General features: G+C 37.3%; 6 protein-coding genes across 6 annotated transcripts; all 6 read left to right on the top strand.

The window, feature by feature from the left end:
• Positions 1-1,444: 1,444 nt before the first annotated feature.
• LOC145914194 (uncharacterized) lies at positions 1,445-2,223 on the top strand. Its single transcript, XM_083001984.1, has 4 exons — positions 1,445-1,646; positions 1,729-1,760; positions 1,845-1,955; positions 2,142-2,223. Exons 1-3 carry the CDS (start codon positions 1,465-1,467, stop codon positions 1,946-1,948), a joined length of 318 nt encoding a protein of 105 aa, XP_082858110.1. The 5' UTR covers positions 1,445-1,464; the 3' UTR covers positions 1,949-1,955; positions 2,142-2,223.
• Positions 2,224-5,107: 2,884 nt separating this feature from the next.
• Positions 5,108-5,879, top strand: LOC145914231 (uncharacterized). The gene is made up of 4 exons (XM_083002027.1): positions 5,108-5,300; positions 5,383-5,414; positions 5,499-5,609; positions 5,788-5,879. Exons 1-3 carry the CDS (start codon positions 5,119-5,121, stop codon positions 5,600-5,602), a joined length of 318 nt encoding a protein of 105 aa, XP_082858153.1. The 5' UTR covers positions 5,108-5,118; the 3' UTR covers positions 5,603-5,609; positions 5,788-5,879.
• A 2,617-nt stretch (positions 5,880-8,496) lies between these two features.
• LOC145914223 (uncharacterized) lies at positions 8,497-9,281 on the top strand. Its single transcript, XM_083002015.1, has 4 exons — positions 8,497-8,697; positions 8,780-8,811; positions 8,896-9,006; positions 9,193-9,281. Exons 1-3 carry the CDS (start codon positions 8,516-8,518, stop codon positions 8,997-8,999), a joined length of 318 nt encoding a protein of 105 aa, XP_082858141.1. The 5' UTR covers positions 8,497-8,515; the 3' UTR covers positions 9,000-9,006; positions 9,193-9,281.
• A 1,170-nt stretch (positions 9,282-10,451) lies between these two features.
• On the top strand, positions 10,452-11,230 carry LOC145914265 (uncharacterized). The gene is made up of 4 exons (XM_083002069.1): positions 10,452-10,657; positions 10,738-10,769; positions 10,859-10,969; positions 11,156-11,230. The coding sequence occupies exons 1-3, from the start codon at positions 10,476-10,478 to the stop codon at positions 10,960-10,962; spliced, it is 318 nt and encodes a 105-aa protein (XP_082858195.1). The 5' UTR covers positions 10,452-10,475; the 3' UTR covers positions 10,963-10,969; positions 11,156-11,230.
• A 2,957-nt stretch (positions 11,231-14,187) lies between these two features.
• Positions 14,188-14,698, top strand: LOC145914155 (uncharacterized). Its single transcript, XM_083001933.1, has 3 exons — positions 14,188-14,389; positions 14,472-14,503; positions 14,588-14,698. Exons 1-3 carry the CDS (start codon positions 14,208-14,210, stop codon positions 14,689-14,691), a joined length of 318 nt encoding a protein of 105 aa, XP_082858059.1. The 5' UTR covers positions 14,188-14,207; the 3' UTR covers positions 14,692-14,698.
• A 1,443-nt stretch (positions 14,699-16,141) lies between these two features.
• On the top strand, positions 16,142-16,950 carry LOC145914154 (uncharacterized). Its single transcript, XM_083001931.1, has 4 exons — positions 16,142-16,359; positions 16,443-16,474; positions 16,559-16,669; positions 16,857-16,950. Exons 1-3 carry the CDS (start codon positions 16,166-16,168, stop codon positions 16,660-16,662), a joined length of 330 nt encoding a protein of 109 aa, XP_082858057.1. The 5' UTR covers positions 16,142-16,165; the 3' UTR covers positions 16,663-16,669; positions 16,857-16,950.
• Positions 16,951-18,256: the final 1,306 nt, after the last annotated feature.

Consider the following 18,256-nt stretch of genomic DNA (forward strand, 5'->3'; position numbering starts at 1 on the left):
AGCCATATTAACGATATATTTAAGTACCGTTCATCAAATTAATACACGTGTATGTTGCAAGCAACATCGCAACGTAATAGAGGTGAAAGTAAGCCGTAACCTTCCGGAACGCGTTTCGGGAACAGTTTAAAAGTCCTGGCGTGCTCCAACTAGTTACAAAAAACTTGATTTAGTAAATTTAATCACTCATTTAAGACATCTCACGTGGCTAACGAAAACAAAATGGTTCAATTTTTCGTGTAAATTCAATTGTTTCGACAAGAAATATTTTACTTTCGCCTCTAATGTAACTAAGACTAACAACCTTTATCTGCTAACATAAACCTAAGAAACGATATCATGCCCATTTAGGAGTTTTGTGTGGTATGAAATAGCTTGATTCCTGGATAACTACCAAAACACCAAGAAAAAGATTTTGTTGTGCATTTTATTAACTTAAGCCTCCGACGCATGTATCTATTTAGATGTTTATGTAAATCTCTTTTCAAACAAATATATTTTTGAATAGAAAGGTAAACTGGTTTTATATTTGTCCGCTAAAATGATTTTTAAAAAATAAAATTTTGGGCCCCACTAAAGTAGGTATTAAGGCACAATTTATTAGGGATACACCGAAAGTTCGGTTTGCCGAATTTATTCGGCTGAAACTAAGGTTTTTGCAATTATTCGGTTTCGGCCGAATATATCTGCGAAGTTCGGCCAAAACCGAAACTTTTTTACTGCATTCTTTATAAAAACTTACAAAAAACGATAAAAAATTGCTGTCATATTTATGCTCGATGCGTCAAGAGTTTAATTAAAGAACTTAGCGAAATACCAAGTGCCTTATTGTTTCTTTACCATATTTTACTGAAACTAAGCTTGCACTTTTCTAGAAAAACAAGAAAAATATTTTTACCTCAAGAAATCAACCCAACCAGCAATACTTCTTTAGCGCAACACAAGTGAAAACTTCAATGTCAGTTTGAATTAATATTGTAAACATTATGTTTAAAATTGTTTTTTAAGAGGAATCAACAATTCTTGTGAAAATGTGTACCAGGAAAGGAAATATTAGAACGTTTTATAAATTGTCATTACTAATAAGTTAAAAATTTTACTAACATTTTAGACAAATTCGTAACAAACCAGTTGAATCGTGATTGGGATGTTATGAACGTACGTATATAATTTTCGAAGCACGTGATTGACTGTGAGACGCAACATATGTCGCACGCTTCTTCTCCACGTTGGGTGGACATACGGAAAATACCCTATAAAAAAGGGCACTCACATCAGTAACATCATAAGCTAGCTTATCAACCAGTTGGTGGAGTGTAACATGAAGTTATAAAACCATTTCAGTTTGGTTTTAAGTGAACGATGAACTTGATGATTTTTATGTCCTGGTTGGACGAATGCACTAAACTAACTCGGTAAACTAACATGTTTTGCAGATATTCACAGTAGAACATCGAAACCAACATGAACAAACTTGCAATCTTTGCACTGCTCGTAGCCCTTGTCCTTGTGGTGGACGTTGAGGCCTGGGGTCGTCGTCGTCGCCGAGGTGGATGGATCAGGAAAGCTGTTCGCGTAGTGCGCAGAGGCTACCGTTTGTACAAGAAATACAAGAAACCAATCCACTTTGCCGCCAGACTTATCGGGTAAGAATGATTACTGAGCATAACAGAGTTAAATAAATGTTTTTATATAAACGCTATAACCGGTTTCGTGTTCTGATTTCAGAGACAAGTCCCCAGAAGAAATGACCGATGAAGGTATGTGGTATAGATAGTATTTGGGATTGAAGAAAGCATGTTATTGTGGTTGAATTTAAGGCGAAAATAAGTATTTACGTTTAGAAATCGAACAATTGGCCAACAGTGACGAATTCAAGAACCTGATGCAGGAACTTGAAACTGAAGAGATGCCAGAGATGGAAGAAGCTCTTGACGTCCAAGAGTAAACAAAAGGTTTGTTGATTTCACAGAAAACATATAATTATAATTGTTCTCCATACCGAAACAAGACCAATTTTCGTGATGTACATCTAACTGAACTATTTGTCAACTTGTTGTGCTCGAATAAAATCGGACCAAACAAAACGTAGAATATGAAATTTTTTTTTTAACTCTTAAAGAAACGTGCATTTTTTTCAGATCGCCCGGACCCTGGAATCGACACACGGAAACTTGACTTGTTTCTTTAATTTTTGAACATTTGGTCGCGCGCAAATAAATTGAATGCATTTACGACAATGTGTGATTTGAGGCAATGATGTAGATCAAATTTACTAAAACACGCCATTAGGACACGCAATGGATGACATCGTTTTTTTGCAAATAATTGAGACAAAGAGAAAAAAATCGCATCGGGCAAAGACTGTGCTGATCAGACGAGTTTGTAGCAACACCAGAACCGCATCCTTCAAAATTTCCGCATCCAGCTCACTCACCTCAGGCTTGCTGGGTGACCAACATCAAATTATAAACATTAAACACATTCTACATCTATTTCTTTTGTTAGGTCGTGACAGGATTCAGGTGACTCGCAAAGTCTAATCGTGTGTATACGCATATTCACCCGTAATATGTTGTTTTAAGCATAATCCCAACTAAAGTTTCTGTTATCGATGTCACTCATTCAAAACCTGAAAGTATTTGTTTTGCATTAACATTTACTTAATAGTCTTCACACCTAAATTTTACCTTGTACGTCAACAAAGTGGTTATTTGATCTAATGTCAAATCCGGAAAAAAAATAAAGACATTTTGAACTGGTTCAATTTGGTACTATGGCAATTGTTGGACAAGTGCCTACACGTCAGAATACTACAGATATATTCACAATTTTTTTCACGACAAAATTAGATAATGGATAATAGTTACCACTGCATAAAAATGTAACATAAGCTCTGCTTTGGATTTGCAACGCCAAACACGCATATGCACGAATTGTTTTTTCAGGGCAATACACCATAACACATACAGGACATTATCAAAGCCTCCCGTATCCGTTGCAAGGCCGGTCTAGAAACTTGCATTCTGTCGAGCCCGGGTGATCTCATGTTATGCAACACAGCATTCAAAAAATATTATTTATGGAATTCGAAATAATATGAAAGGTATAGTAGTTACCACATTGATAAAACAGACCCTTCGTTCACTGCAGTACTTAAGTATCCTGAAACTTTTGATGTGCAAATAGAACATTTACTGTAGAAGAGCAATAAAAACATGACCTAATTTTTTGTGATGTACATCCTACTAAACTATTTGTCAACTTGATGTGCTCGGAAAAAATAAGAAACATAAACGTAGGGTCCATGAACTCCAACAGAAATGTGCAATTTCTTTCAGATCATCCTAACCCAGGAATGGACACACGGAAACTTGAATTGTTTGTTTAAGTTTTGAACGTTTCGATCGTGCGCAAATCCGTTTGATGCATTTACGAGAATGTGTGATTTGAGGCAATGATGTAGATCAGATTTACTAAAACAGGCCATTAGGACACGCAATGGATGACATCCCTCGACAAAAGACTGTTGCTTAATAAAACATTAAAACACATATTCAACTACAAGTTGTAAAGCAAACATGTTTAGCTGCTATCTTTGGAGCTACATAAATCATTTTAATTAATCTCACTAAGACCGTGATCCGACTTTTCAGGAAATAGTTGCAGTTTGGCTGGGACGTAACTTTACCTCATGGTTGGAATGTAATAGTTGCGTTCGTAAAGTAAAGGCCTTTGCATTGTGGCGATTCTGTCTTGCTACTTTTTAAAAACAACACTCCTTGTTAAAGCTGTGTTGAAGGAACCATCAAGTAATCACGTGACACGTGAAGTCCCGTTTCTTAAAATTATGCAAACGCAAGTGGTTGGTTGACTAACCAATCACATGCGTTGTGAAGTAATTCCAATATGGTCGCATCTCAAACCACAACAAACGAAGAATGATTCACTTAGCGATGGAGGAACCTTTCGTTAGAATGCATCCGTTACTAATCTAACGAATTTGTCGCAAATCCAGAACTGCATCCTTCAAAATTTCCCCATCCAAATTACTCACCTCAGGCTTGCTGGGTAAACAACATCAAACTATAAACATTAAACACATTTTTTTAAATTTGTGCCGTTAGGTCGTGACAGGATTCACGTGACTCGCATCGTCCAATCAGAGTGTACGCATATTCGCACATAGTATGCTCCTTAAAGCATAAACCCATATATAATCTCCGCACGTTTAGGTAGTTTGCGTTTTAATATTAATTGAATAAATGTAAACTATATGTTTCGAGCAATACACAGACAAAACAATAAGAACGTTGTCTTAAATAGTGATTTGAAATATTTTATATCTATGTATTAAGGTTGCATTCTAAACGTAACTGCTTTTGATCCACAAAGTTATTTAAATCTTCAATCTAAACAAACATATACGCAGAAGAGTTTTATTCCATCGCATGACTGGCAGTATCATCCCACTGCCAGGCCCTTACTTGGCGATCTCAGCCATCGTATTTCCATCATTAGATGCACTGGAATAACAGCCAGTGCACATCCTGGACAAATATGTACACATCAAATCGTGTGTCCTGAAAAATATCTTTCAAATTTATTGAAGAGCCAACTATACCAATTAACATGTTTTGCAGTACATGTGAAATTATTAAGATGCGAACAATGCAAAAACTCATTGAGAACGACAAAGTATGTTCTACAAATTGACATGTAAAACTTTCACAAATATATTTGAAGTCAAATCCGAAACAAGTTAATTGAAACGTGATTAGGGTGGTTTGTACGTGCGTAATTTTCGAAGCTAAATTTTGAATACTTGCTATGCGCAAGTGGCGTAACGTCACTTTTGCGCTATGTCGCGTGATTGGCTGAGTGAACCAACATATGTCGAACACTTTTTCTCCACGTAGGGTGGACATATGGAAAATAGCCTATAAAAGAGGGCACTCACATCAGTCACATCATAAGCTAGCTAATCAACCAGTTGGTGGAGTGTAACATGAAGTTATGAAACCAATTCAGTTTGGTTTTAAGTGAACGATGAACTGAACTAACTCGGTTGTTGTGTTGTTGTTTTGCAGATATTCACAGTAGAACATCGAAACCAACATGAACAAACTTGCAATCTTCGCACTACTCGTAGCCCTCGTCCTTGTGGTGGACGTTGAGGCCTGGGGTCGTCGTCGTCGCCGAGGTGGCTGGATCAGGAAAGCTGTTCGCGTAGTGCGCAGAGGCTACCGTTTGTACAAGAAATACAAGAAACCAATCCACTTTGCCGCCAGACTTATCGGGTAAAAATGATTACTGAGCATAACAGAGTTAAATAAAGGTTTTTGTGTAAACGCTTTAACCGGTTTCGTGTTCTGATTTTAGAGACAAGTCTCCAGAAGAAATGACCGATGAAGGTAAATAGCATAGATAGTATTTCGGATTTCAGAAAGGTTGTTTTTGTGGTTGAATTTATGGCGAAAAAATGTATTTACGTTTAGAATTCGAACAAATGGCCAACAGTGACGAATTCAAGAACCTGATGCAGGAACTTGAAACTGAAGAGATGCCAGAGATGGAAGAAGCTCTTGACGTCCAAGAGTAAACAAAAGGTTCGTTGTTTTCGCATTCAAAATATATTTATAATTGTTCGCCTTACCGAAACAAGACCGTGATATGAATCCTACTAAAATATTTTTTAAATGTTTGTTCTCGGATAAAATACGACACAACAAAACGTAGAATATGAAATTATTTTTTAACTCTTACAGAAACGTGCATTTTTTTCAGATCGCCCGGACCAAGGAATCGACAAACGGACTTTGACTTGTTTCTTTATTTTGAACATTTCGGTCGCGCGCAAATAAATTGAATGCATTTACGACAGTGTGTGATTTGAGGCGATGGTGTAGATCAGATTTACTAAAACAGGCCATTAGGACACGCAATGGATAACATCGCACTTTTGCAAATAATTGAGACAAAGAGAAAAAAATCGCATTGGGCAAAGACTGTACTGATCAGACGAGTTCGTAGCAACGCCAGAACTGATTCCTTCACAAAAAAAAGTACCTACACGTCAGAATATTACAGATATATTCAGAATTTTTTTCACGACAAAATTAGATAATGGATAATAGTTACCGCTGCATAAAAATGTAACATAAGCTCTGATTTGGATTTGCAACACCAAACACGCATATGTACGAATTGTTTTTTCAGGGCAATACACCATAACACATACAGGACATTATCAAAGCCTCCCGTATCCGTTGCAAGGCCGATCCAGAAACTTACATTCTGTCGAGCCCGGATGATCTCATGTTATGCAACACAGCATTCAAAAAATAACATTTATGGAATTCGAAATAATATGAAACGTGTAGTAGTAACTACTTTGATAAAACAGTCCCTTCGTTCACTGCAGTACTTAAGTATCCTGAAACTTTTGATGAGCAAATAGAACATTTACTGTAGAAGAGCAATAAAAACAAGACCTAAATTTTCGTGATGTACATCCTACTGAACTATTTGTCAAGTTGATGTGCCCGGAAAAAATAACAAACGAAAAACGTAGGGTCCAAGAACTCTAACAGAAATGTGCAATTTCTTTTAGAATGTCCTAACCCAGTAATGAACACACGGAAACTTGAATTGTTTGTTTAATTTTTGAACGTTTCGATCGTGCGCAATTCCGTTTGATTCATTTACCACAATGTGTGATTTGAGGCAATGAAGTAGATCAGATTTACTAAAACACGCCATTACAGACACGCAATGGATGACATCCCTCGACAAAAGACTGTTGCTTAATAAAACATTAAAACACATATTCAACTACAAGGTGTGAAGCAAACAGGTTTAGCTGCTTTCATTGGAGCTACATAAATCATTTTATTTAATCTCACTAAGACCGTGATTCGACTTTTCAGGAAATAGTTGCAGTTTGGCTGGGACGTAACTTTACCTCATGGTTGGAATGTAATAGTTGCGTTCGTAAAGTAAAGGCCTTTGCATTGTGGCGATTCTGTCTTGCTACTTTTTAAGAACAACACTCCTTGTTAAAGCTGTGTAGAAGGAACCATCAAGTAATCACGTGACACGTGAAGTTTTTTAAAGTTTTGCAAACGCAAGTGGTTGGTTGGCGACTAACCAATCACATGCGCTGTGAAGTAATTCCAATATGGTCGCATCTCAAACCACAACAAGCGAAGAATGATTCACTTAGCGATGGAGGAACCTTTCGTTAGAATGCATCCGTTACTAATCTAACGAATTTGTCGCAAATCCAGAACTGCATCCTTAAAAATTTCCCCATCCAACATACTCACCTCAGGCTTGCTGGGTAAACAACATCAAACCATAAACATTAAACACATTTTTTTTAGTTTGTGCCGTTAGGTCGTGACAGGATTCACGTGACTCGCATCGTCCAATCAGTGCGTGCGCATATCCGCACATAGTATGCTCCTAAAAGCATAAACCCAAATAAAATCTCCGTTATCTATGTCAAGCATTCACGTTTTGAGGTACTTGCGTTTAAATATTAATTGATTATATTATATGATTCGTGCAATACACAGAAAAGAAGATAAGGACGTTGTGTTAAATAAGGATTTGAAACATTTTATATCTATGTATTAAAGCTGCATTCCAAACGTAACTGTTTTTGATCCACAAAGTTATTTAAATCTTCAATCTAAACAAACATATACGCAGAAGAGTTTTATTCCATCGCATGACTGCAGTATCATCCCACTGCCAGGACCCTTACTTAGCGATCTCAGCTATCGTATTTTCATCATTAGATGCACTGGAATAACAGCCAGTGAACATCCTGGACAAATATATTCACACCGAATCGTGTTTCCTGAAAAATATCTTTCAAATTTATCAAAGCGCCAACTATACCAATTAAGATGCTTTGCAGTATATGTGAAATTATTAAGATGCGAACAATGCAAAAACTCATTGAGAACGACAAATTATGTTCTGCAAATTGACATCTAAAAACAGTGCGTGTACACACCCTGTCTGCAGCTTTGTAATAATATGGCTTTTTTTGCACATATATGACATCTAAGACTTTCACAAATATATTTGAAGATAAATCATAAACAAGTTAGTTGAAACGTGGTTAGGGTGGTTTGTACGTGCGTAATTTTCGAAGCAAAATTTTGAAGAATACTATAGCTATACGCAAGTGGCGTAACGTCACTTTTGCCTTATGTCGCGTGATTGGCTGAGTGAACCAACATATGTCGAACGCTTTTTCTCCACATTGGGTGGACATACGGAAAATAGCCTATAAAAGAGTGCTCTCACATCAGTAACATCATAAGCTAGCTTATCAACCAGTTGGTGGAGTGTAACATGAAATTATGAAACCAGTTCAGTTTGGTTTTTAGTGAACGATGAACTTGATGAACTTTATGTACTATGGTTGGACGAATGCACTAAACTAACTCGGTAAACTAACATGTTTTGCAGATATTCACAGTAGAACATTGAAACCAACATGAACAAACTTGCAATCTTCGCACTGCTCGTAGCCCTCGTCCTTGTGGTAGACGTTGAGGCCTGGGGTCGTCGTCGTCGCCGAGGTGGATGGATCAGGAAAGCTGTTCGCGTAGTGCGCAGAGGCTACCGTTTGTACAAGAAATACAAGAAACCAATCCACTTTGCCGCCAGACTTGTCGGGTAAGAATGATTACTGAACATAACAGAGTTAAATAAATGTTTTTATATAAACGCTTTAACCGGTTTCGTGTTCTGATTTCAGAGACAAGTCTCCAGAAGAAATGACCGATGAAGGTATGTGGTATAGATAGTATTTGGGATTGAAGAAAGCATGTTATTGTGGTTGAATTTAAGGCGAAAATAAGTATTTACGTTTAGAAATCGAACAATTGGCCAACAGTGACGAATTCCAGAACCTGATGCAGGAACTTGAAACTGAAGAGATGCCAGAGATGGAAGAAGCTCTTGACGTCCAAGAGTAAACAAAAGGTTTGTTGATTTCACAGAAAACATATACTTATAATTGTTCTCCATACCGAAACAAGACCAATTTTCGTGATGTACATCTAACTGAACTATTTGTAAACTTGTTGTGCTCGAATAAAATGGGACCAAAAAAAACGTAGAATATGAAATCTGTTTTTTAACTCTTACAGAAATGTGCATTTTTTTCAGATCGCCCGGACCCAGGAATCGACACACGGAAACTCCACTTGTTTCTTTAATTTTTGAACATTTCGGTCGCGCGCAAATAAATTGAATGCATTTACGACAATGTGCGATTTGAGGCGATGATGTAGATCAGATTTACTAAAACAGGCCTTTATTACACGCAATGGATGACATATGTTTATTGAGACAAAGTGTACAAAAATCGCATTGGGCAAAGACTGTGCTGCCCCAAAAAAGGAAAACAGATTTTAGCAAGCATGCTCAGAAATAAGCTAGCATCATGTTACACACATTTTTTTCTGAGATTAAACATTTAAACTTGCTTGGCTACCCAAGTGATTGGCATACATAATATCATGAATTCTTTTTCGGTGTCTGAATTTCATTTAGAAAAAAGATTTGTAATATGCATCATGATTGAATAAAAATCAATTGCGTCATCGGTGATTTTTTCTTATTTCGAAGAGCTAGCAGACACTTCATAACTTGCAAATATTTCGAAGAAATCGCCAGTGAAGTTTTTCAGACACACTCACCATTCCCAGACACGACTCTCGAGAAGTGGACTTAGCTGTTTTGTTATTGAACGTTTCGGCCGCGAGGAAATAAATTCAATGCATTTACATTTACAGCCAGGGGATAATTGGTCACATCATTAAGCATAGGGGAAATGGCTCTTTCCGAAACCAACCAAAAATATGTGAAACAAGTTAAAACGCAACTCTTCAAAAAGCACTAATGCTGTTTTCCTTTCAATATTTCACTTATTTCGCGACAAAGTTAAAGGATAAAAAAATGCATGAATTTATGTTGTTGCATAAACAAGCAAAAAAGTAATTTATCACTTATGATTTTTTTTGCTTTATTGTGAGAAGCAATCAAGGGCACGCGTTTTTAATTGAATTTAAAAATCCATGGGCAAATAGGTAATCTGGCATTTTCAAAGAGTGTGGTTAAATGCAAGTTGCCTTTTTTCCTCTTCTCACTTCCATTTTCCTTACAGCCACATGAACGTCTTCACGTGGATAAACATATGTCGTACCCTTCTTCTTCACGTTGGCAAAGTCATGCTAAAAATCTTCTATAAAAGTGAGGTTGTGAACAGCAGCGGCTATACAAGGGCTGACATAACACAAATGTTGTGAAAGAACGGATTGGAACCACAGTATGTGGTGAATAATTGATTGAAAGTGCCGGGCGCTGTACCCAGGTAAGACATGTGTTGAACTAACTTTGATGTTGTGTTGATGTTTTGCAGATATTCACAGTAGAACAACGAAACCAACATGAACAAACTTGCAATCTTTGCACTGCTCGTAGCCCTCGTCCTTGTGGTGGACGTTGAGGCCTGGGGTCGTCGTCGTCGCCGAGGTGGATGGATCAGGAAAGCTGTTCGCGTAGTGCGCAGAGGTTACCGTTTCTACAAGAAATACAAGAAACCAATCCACTTTGCCGCCGGACTTATCGGGTAAGAATGATTACTGAACATAACAAAGTTAAATAAATGTTTTTTAAACGATTTTAACCGGTTTCGTGTTCTGATTTTAGAGACAAGTCCCCAGAAGAAATGACCGATGAAGGTATGTGGTATAGATAGTATTTGGGATTGCAGAAAGCTTGTTATTGATGTTGAATCAAAGGCGAAAATCAAATAAGTATTTACGTTTAGAAATCGAACAATTGGCCAACAGTGACGAATTCAAGAACCTGATGCAGGAACTTGAAACTGAAGAGATGCCAGAGATGGAAGAAGCTCTTGACGTCCAAGAGTAAACTAAAGGTTGGTTGATTTCGCATACGAAATATCCTTATGATTGTTCGCCTAAACGAAACAAGACCTATTTTCGTGATGTACATCTAACTTAACTATTTGTCAACTTGTTGTGCTCGAATAAAATAGGAACAAACAAAACGTAGAATATGAAATATTTTTTTTAACTCTTACAGAAACGTTCATGTTTTTCAGATCGCCCCGACCCAGGAATCGACACACGGAAACTCCACTTGTTTCTTTAATTTTTGAACATTTCGGTCATGCGCAAATAAATTGAATGCATTTACGACAATGTGTGATTTGAGGCAATGATGTAGATCAGATTTACTAAAACACGCCATTTGGACACGCAATGGATGACATCGTTTTTTTGCAAATAATTGAGACAAAGGGAAAAAAATCGCATCGGGCAAAGATTGTACTGATTAGACGAGTTTGTAGCAACACCAGAACCGCATCCTTCAAAATTTCCGCATCCCGCTCATTCACCTCAGGCTTGCTGGGTGAACAACATCAAATTATAAACATTTAACACATTTTATATCAATTTCTTTTGTTAGGTCGTGACAGGATTCAGGTGACTCGCAAGATCTAATCGTGTGTGTACGCATATTCACCCGTAATATGTTGTTTTAAGCATAATCCCAACTAAAGTTTCTGATATCGATGTCACTCATTCAAACCCGGAAAGTATTTGTTTTGCATTAACATTTATTTAGTAGTCTTCACACCTAAATTTTACTTTGTACGTCCCCAAAGTGGATATTTTGATCCGGCAAAACGAAAGGCATTTTGAACTGGTTCAATTTGATACTATGGCGATTGATGAACAAGTGCTTACACACGTCAGAATACTACAGATGAATGCACAATTAGATGCATTAGTAGATAAACAGCGACAACATTAGATAATGGATAATAGTTGCCACTGCATAAAAATGTAACATAAGCTCTGCTTTGGATTTGCAACGCCAAACACGCATATGCACGATTTTCCAAAGTTTTTTTTTCAGGGCAATACACCACAACACATACAGGACATTATCAAAGCCTCCCGTATCCGTTGCAAGGCCGGTCTAGAAACTTACATTCTGTCGAGCCCGGGTGATCTCATGTTATGCAACACAGCATTCAAAAAATATTATTTATGGAATTCGAAATAATATGAAACGCATAGTAGTTACCACATTGATAAAATAGTCCCCTCGTTCACTGTAGTACTTAAGTACCCTGAAACTTTTGATGTGCAAATAGAACATTTACTGTAGAAGAGCAATAAAAACAAGACCTAAATTTTTGTGATGTACATCCTACTTAACTATTTGTCAAGTTGATGGCCTCGAAAAAAATATGAAACGACAAACTTAGGGTCCAGGAACTCTAACAGAAAAGTGCAATTTCTTTCAGATCGTCCTAACCCAGGAATGGACACACGGAAACTTGAATTGTTTGTTTAAGATTTGAACGTTTCGGTCGTGCGCAAATCCGTTTGATGCATTTACGACAATGTGTGATTTGAGGCAATGATGTAGATCAGATTTACTAAAACACGCCATTACAGACACGCAATGGATGACATCCCTCGACAAAAGACTGTTGCTTAATAAAACATTAAAACACATATTCAACTACAAGTTTTAATGCAAACATATTTAGCTGCTATCATAGGAGCTACATAAATAATTTTATTTAATCTCACTAAGACCGTGATCCGACTTTTCAGGAAATAGTTGCAGTTTGGCTGGGACGTAACTTTACCTCATGGTTGGAATGTAATAGTTGCGTTCGTAAAGTAAAGGCCTTTGCATTGTGGCGATTCTTTCTTGCTACTTTTTAAAAACAACACTCCTTGTTAAAGCTGTGTTGATGGAACCATCAAGTAATCACGTGACACGTGAAGTCCCGTTTTTTAAAGTTTTGCAAAACGCAAGTGGTTGGTTGGCGACTAACCAATCACATGCGCTGTGAAGTAATTCCAATATGGTCGCATCTCAAACCACAACAAACGAAGAATGATTCACTTAGCGATAGAGGAACCTTTCGTTAGAATGCATCCGTTACTAATCTAACGAATTTGTCGCAAATCCAGAACTGCATCCTTCAAAATTTCCCCATCCAACGTACTCACCTCAGGCTTGCTGGGTAAACAACAACAAACTATAAACATTAAACACATGTTTTTCAATTTGTGCCGTTAGGTCGTGACAAGATTCACGTGACTCGCATCGTCCAATCAGTGCGTACGTATATCCGCACATAGTATGCTCTTTAAAGTATCAACGCAAATAAAATCTCCGTTATCTATATGTCAAGTAATTACATTTTGAGGTAGTTTGGGTTTTAAAATAAATTGAATAAATATAAACTGTATGTTTCGAACAAAACACATACAAAACGATGAGGACGTTGTCTTAAATAAGGATTTGAATAATTTTATATCCATACACAAAAGTTTCATTCCAAAAGTAACTGTTTTTGATCCACAAAGTTATTAAAATCTTCAATCTGAACATACATATACGCAGAGGAGTTTTATTCCATCGCATGACTGCAGTATCATCCCAACCGCCAGGCCCTTACTTGGCGACCTCAGCCATCGTATTTCCATCATTAGATGCACTGGAATAACAGCCAGTGAACATCCTGGACAAATATATGCACATCAAATCGTGTTTCCTGAAAAATATCTTTCAAATTTATTAAAGCGCCAACTATACCAATTAACATGTTTTGCAGTATATGTGAAATTATTAAGATGCGAACAATGCAAAAACTCATTGAGAACGACAAAGTATGTTCTACAAATTGACATGTAAAACTTTCACAAATATATTTGAAGTCAAATCCGAAACAAGTTAATTGAAACGTGATTAGGGTGGTTTGTACGTGCGTAATTTTCGAAGCTAAATTTTGAATACTTGCTATACGCAAGTGGCGTAACGTCACTTTTGCCTTATGTCGCGTAATTGGCTGAGTGAACCAACATATGTCGAACACTTTTTCTCCACGTTGGGTGGACGTACGGAAAATAGCCTATAAAAGAGGGCACTCACATCAGTAACATCATAAGCTAGCTTATCAACCAGTTGGTGGAGTGTAACATGAAGTTATGAAACCAATTCAGTTTGGTTTTAAGTGGACGATGAACTTGATGAACTTTATGCCCTGGTTGGACGAATGCACTAAACTAACTCGGTAAACTAACATGTTTTGCAGATATTCACAGTAGAACATTGAAACCAACATGAACAAACTTGCAATCTTCGCACTGCTCGTAGCCCTCGTCCTTGTGGTCGACGTTGAGGCCTGGGGTCGTCGTCGTCGCCGAGGTGGATGGATCAGGAAAGCTGTTCGCGTAGTGCGCAGAGGCTACCGTTTGTACAAGAAATACAAGAAACCAATCCACTTTGCCGCCAGACTTATCGGGTAAAAATGATTACTGAGCATAACAGAGTTAAATAAAGGTTTTTGTGTAAACGCTTTAACCGGTTTCGTGTTCTGATTTTAGAGACAAGTCTCCAGAAGAAATGACCGATGAAGGTATGTAGCATAGATAGTATTTCGGATTGCAGAAAGGTTGTTTTTGTGGTTGAATTTATGGCGAAAAAATGTATTTACGTTTAGAATTCGAACAAATGGCCAACAGTGACGAATTCAAGAACCTGATGCAGGAACTTGAAACTGAAGAGATGCCAGAGATGGAAGAAGCTCTTGACGTCCAAGAGTAAACAAAAGGTTCGTTGTTTTCGCATACAAAATATATTTATAATTGTTCGCCTTACCGAAACAAGACCGTGATATGAATCCTACTAAACTATTTTTTAAATGTTTGTTCTCGGATAAAATACGACACAACAAAACGTAGAATATGAAATTATTTTTTAACTCTTACAGAAACGTGCATTTTTTTTCAGATCACCCCGACCAAGGAATCGACAAACGGAAACTTGACTTGTTTCTTTATTTTGAACATTTCGGTCGCGCGCAAATAAATTAAATGCATTTACGACAGTGTGTGATTTGAGGCGATGGTGTAGATCAGATTTACTAAAACAGGCCATTATGGCACGCAATGGATGACATATGTTTATTGACACAAAGTGTACAAAAATCGCATTGGGCAAAGACAGTGCTGCCCCAAAAAAAGAAAACAGATTTTAGCAAGCATGCTCAGAAATAAGCTAGTATCATGTTACACACATTTTTTTCTGAGATTAAACATTTAAACTTGCTTGGCTACCCAACTGATTTGCATACACAATATCATAAATTCTTTTTCGGTGTCTGAATTTCATTTAGAAAAAAGATTTGTAATATGCATCATGATTGAATAAAAATCAATTGCGTCATCGGTAATTTTTTCTTATTTCAAAGAGCTAGCAGACACTTCATAACTTGCAAATATTTCGAAGAAATCACCAGTGAATTTTTTCAGACACCCTCACCATTCCCAGACACGACTCTCGAGAAGTGGACTTAGCTGTTTTGTTATTGAACGTTTCAGCCGCGAGCAAATCAATTCAATGCATTTACATTTACAGCCAGGGGATAATTGGTCACATCATTAAGCATAGGGGAAATGGCTCTTTCCGAAACCAACCAAAAATGTGTGAAACAAGTTAAAACGCATCTCTTTAAAATGAACCAATGCTGTTTTCCTTTCAATATTTCACTTATTTCGCGACAAAGTTAAAGGTTAAAAAAAGCATGAATTTATGTTGTTGCATAAACAAGCAATATAGTAATTTATCACTTATGATTTTTTTTGCTTTATTGTGAGAAGCGATGAAGGGCACACGTTTTCATATTGAATTTCAAAATCCATGGGCAAACGGGTAATCTGGCATTTTCAAAGAGTGTGGTTAAATGCAAGTTGCCTTTTTCCCCTTGTCAAGTCCGTTCTCCGTGAGTGATGTACAGCCACATGAACGTCGTCACGTGGATAAACGTATGTCGCACCCTTCTTCTTCACGTTGGCAAAGTCATGTTCAAAATCTTCTATAAAAGTAAAGTGTTGAACAGTAGCAGCTATACAAGGGCTGACATAACACAAATGTTGTGAAAGGTCGGATTGAAACTACAGTCTGTGGTATATACTGATTGAAAGTGCCGGGCGTTGTACCCAGGTAAGACATGTGTTGAACTAACTTTGATTCTGTGTTGATGTTTTGCAGATATTCACAGTAGAACAACGAAACCAACATGAACAAACTTGCAATTTTTGCACTGCTTGTAGCCCTCGTCCTTGTGGTGGACGTTGGGGCCTGGCGTCGTCGTCGTCGTCGTCGCCGTGGTGGTGGATGGTTCAGGAAAATTAAGAAAGTTGTGCATAAAGGTATCAAATTCTACAAGAAATACAAAGTTCCAATTCACATCGCAGCCGGACTTATCGGGGGGTAAGAATGATTACTGAACACAGCAGAGTTAAATTAAGATTTTTGTATAAATGCTCTGATGCATTTTCGTGTTCTGATTTTAGAGACAAGTCCCCAGAAGAAATGACCGATGAAGGTAAGTAGCATAGATAGTATTTTGGATTGTAGAAAGCTTGTTATTGATGTTGAATTAAAGGCAAAAAAAGGTATTTACGTTAAGAAATCGATCAACTGGCCAGCAGTGATGAATTCCAGAACCTGATGAAGGAACTTGAAGCTGAAGAGATGCCAGAGATGGAAGAATCTCTTGACGTCCAAGAATAAACAAAAGGTTCGTTGATTTCACAGGCAAAATATATTTATAATTGTTCTCTTTAACGAAACAAGACCAATTTTCATGATATGAATCCTCCTAAAGTATTTGTCAACTTGTTGTTTTTGGATAAAATACGACACAACAAAACATAGGATTAGAATTATTTTTTTTAACTCTAACAGAAAAGTGAATTTTTTTTCAGACCGCTCCGACCCAGGAATCGACAAACGGCAACTCTAATTGTTTGTTTAATTTTTTAACATTTCGGTCGTATTCAAATAAATTGAATGCATTTACGACAATGTGTGGTTTAAGGCGATGATGTAGATCAGATTTACTAAAACAGACCATTACGACACGCAATGAATGCCATCGCTCTTTTACGAAGATTGGAAAAAACAGATAAAAGTTACACCGGGCAAAGACTCTTAAACTCAATAAAACATTAAAACCTGTAATTAACGTCCATGTGCAAAGCAAGAACGTCTAGCTGCTATCATTGGAGCTACACAAGTCATTTTATCCAAGATCATGAAAATCCGGCTTGTCATGAAAAGATTGCTTTGATTCAGTTAAGCTGGGATAAAACTTTACCATATGGTCGATGTATAATGCGTTTGTCAAGTACATGCCTTTGCGTTGAAGCGACCCTGCTTTGCTTCTACGTGGCATAACATTGGAAAATTGAAAGTTGAAAACAACAATCCCTGTTAAAGTTATGTTGAAGAAACGTGACGCGTGTAGTCACGTTTATTAAAGTTTTGCAAAACCCGTTGGTTGGCGACTAACCAATCACATGGGCTGTAAAATAATTCCAATATGGTCGCATCTCAAACCACAACAAGCGAAGAATGATTCACGTAGCGATGGAGGAACCTTTCGTTAGAATACATCCGTTACTAATGAGACGAATTTGTCTCAAATTAAGAACTGCATCCTTCAAAATTTCCCCATCCAACGTACTCACCTCACGCTTGCTGGATGAACAACATCAAACTATAAACATTAAACACATTGTTTTAATTTGTTCCGTTATGTCGTAACAGGATTCACGTGACTCGCATCGTCCAATCAATGTTGTTTTAAGCATAAACCCAACTAAAGTCTCCGTTATCAATGTCACGTTACTCGCAACGTAGTTAGCATTTTTTCAATTAAGTTTCAATTATTCGTTTTGTATTTAATATTTGCTATATTCTTCACCCGCAAATTTTACCTTGTACGGTTGTTTTGATCTACAGTCAGATATGCCAAAATGAACGACATTTTGAACAGGTTCAATTTGGTACCAAACACGCACATGCACGATTTCCCAGTGCTTTTTTCTGGGCAATAAACCACAATTTAGGACATTATCAAAGCCTCTCGTATCTGTTGCAAGGCCAGTCTAGAAACTTGCATTCTGAGGAGCCCGGGTTCATTCAGAACATCTGGACAACCCCAAACAAAAGGCTGTTTCCTTTGAAACACGGCAATCATGTCATTGCCCACTGTTTGTCCGTAATGTGGTAGGCAGGTCACATATAGTAGACTGAGGTAACATTGATTCCTTAAGGAACAAACGACGGACAGAAAACAACCTTACAGAAGTTCTCAGGCCGT

Source organism: Ascidia mentula, chromosome 9 (assembly GCF_947561715.1).
Source record: "Ascidia mentula chromosome 9, kaAscMent1.1, whole genome shotgun sequence".
NCBI lineage: Eukaryota > Metazoa > Chordata > Ascidiacea > Phlebobranchia > Ascidiidae > Ascidia > Ascidia mentula.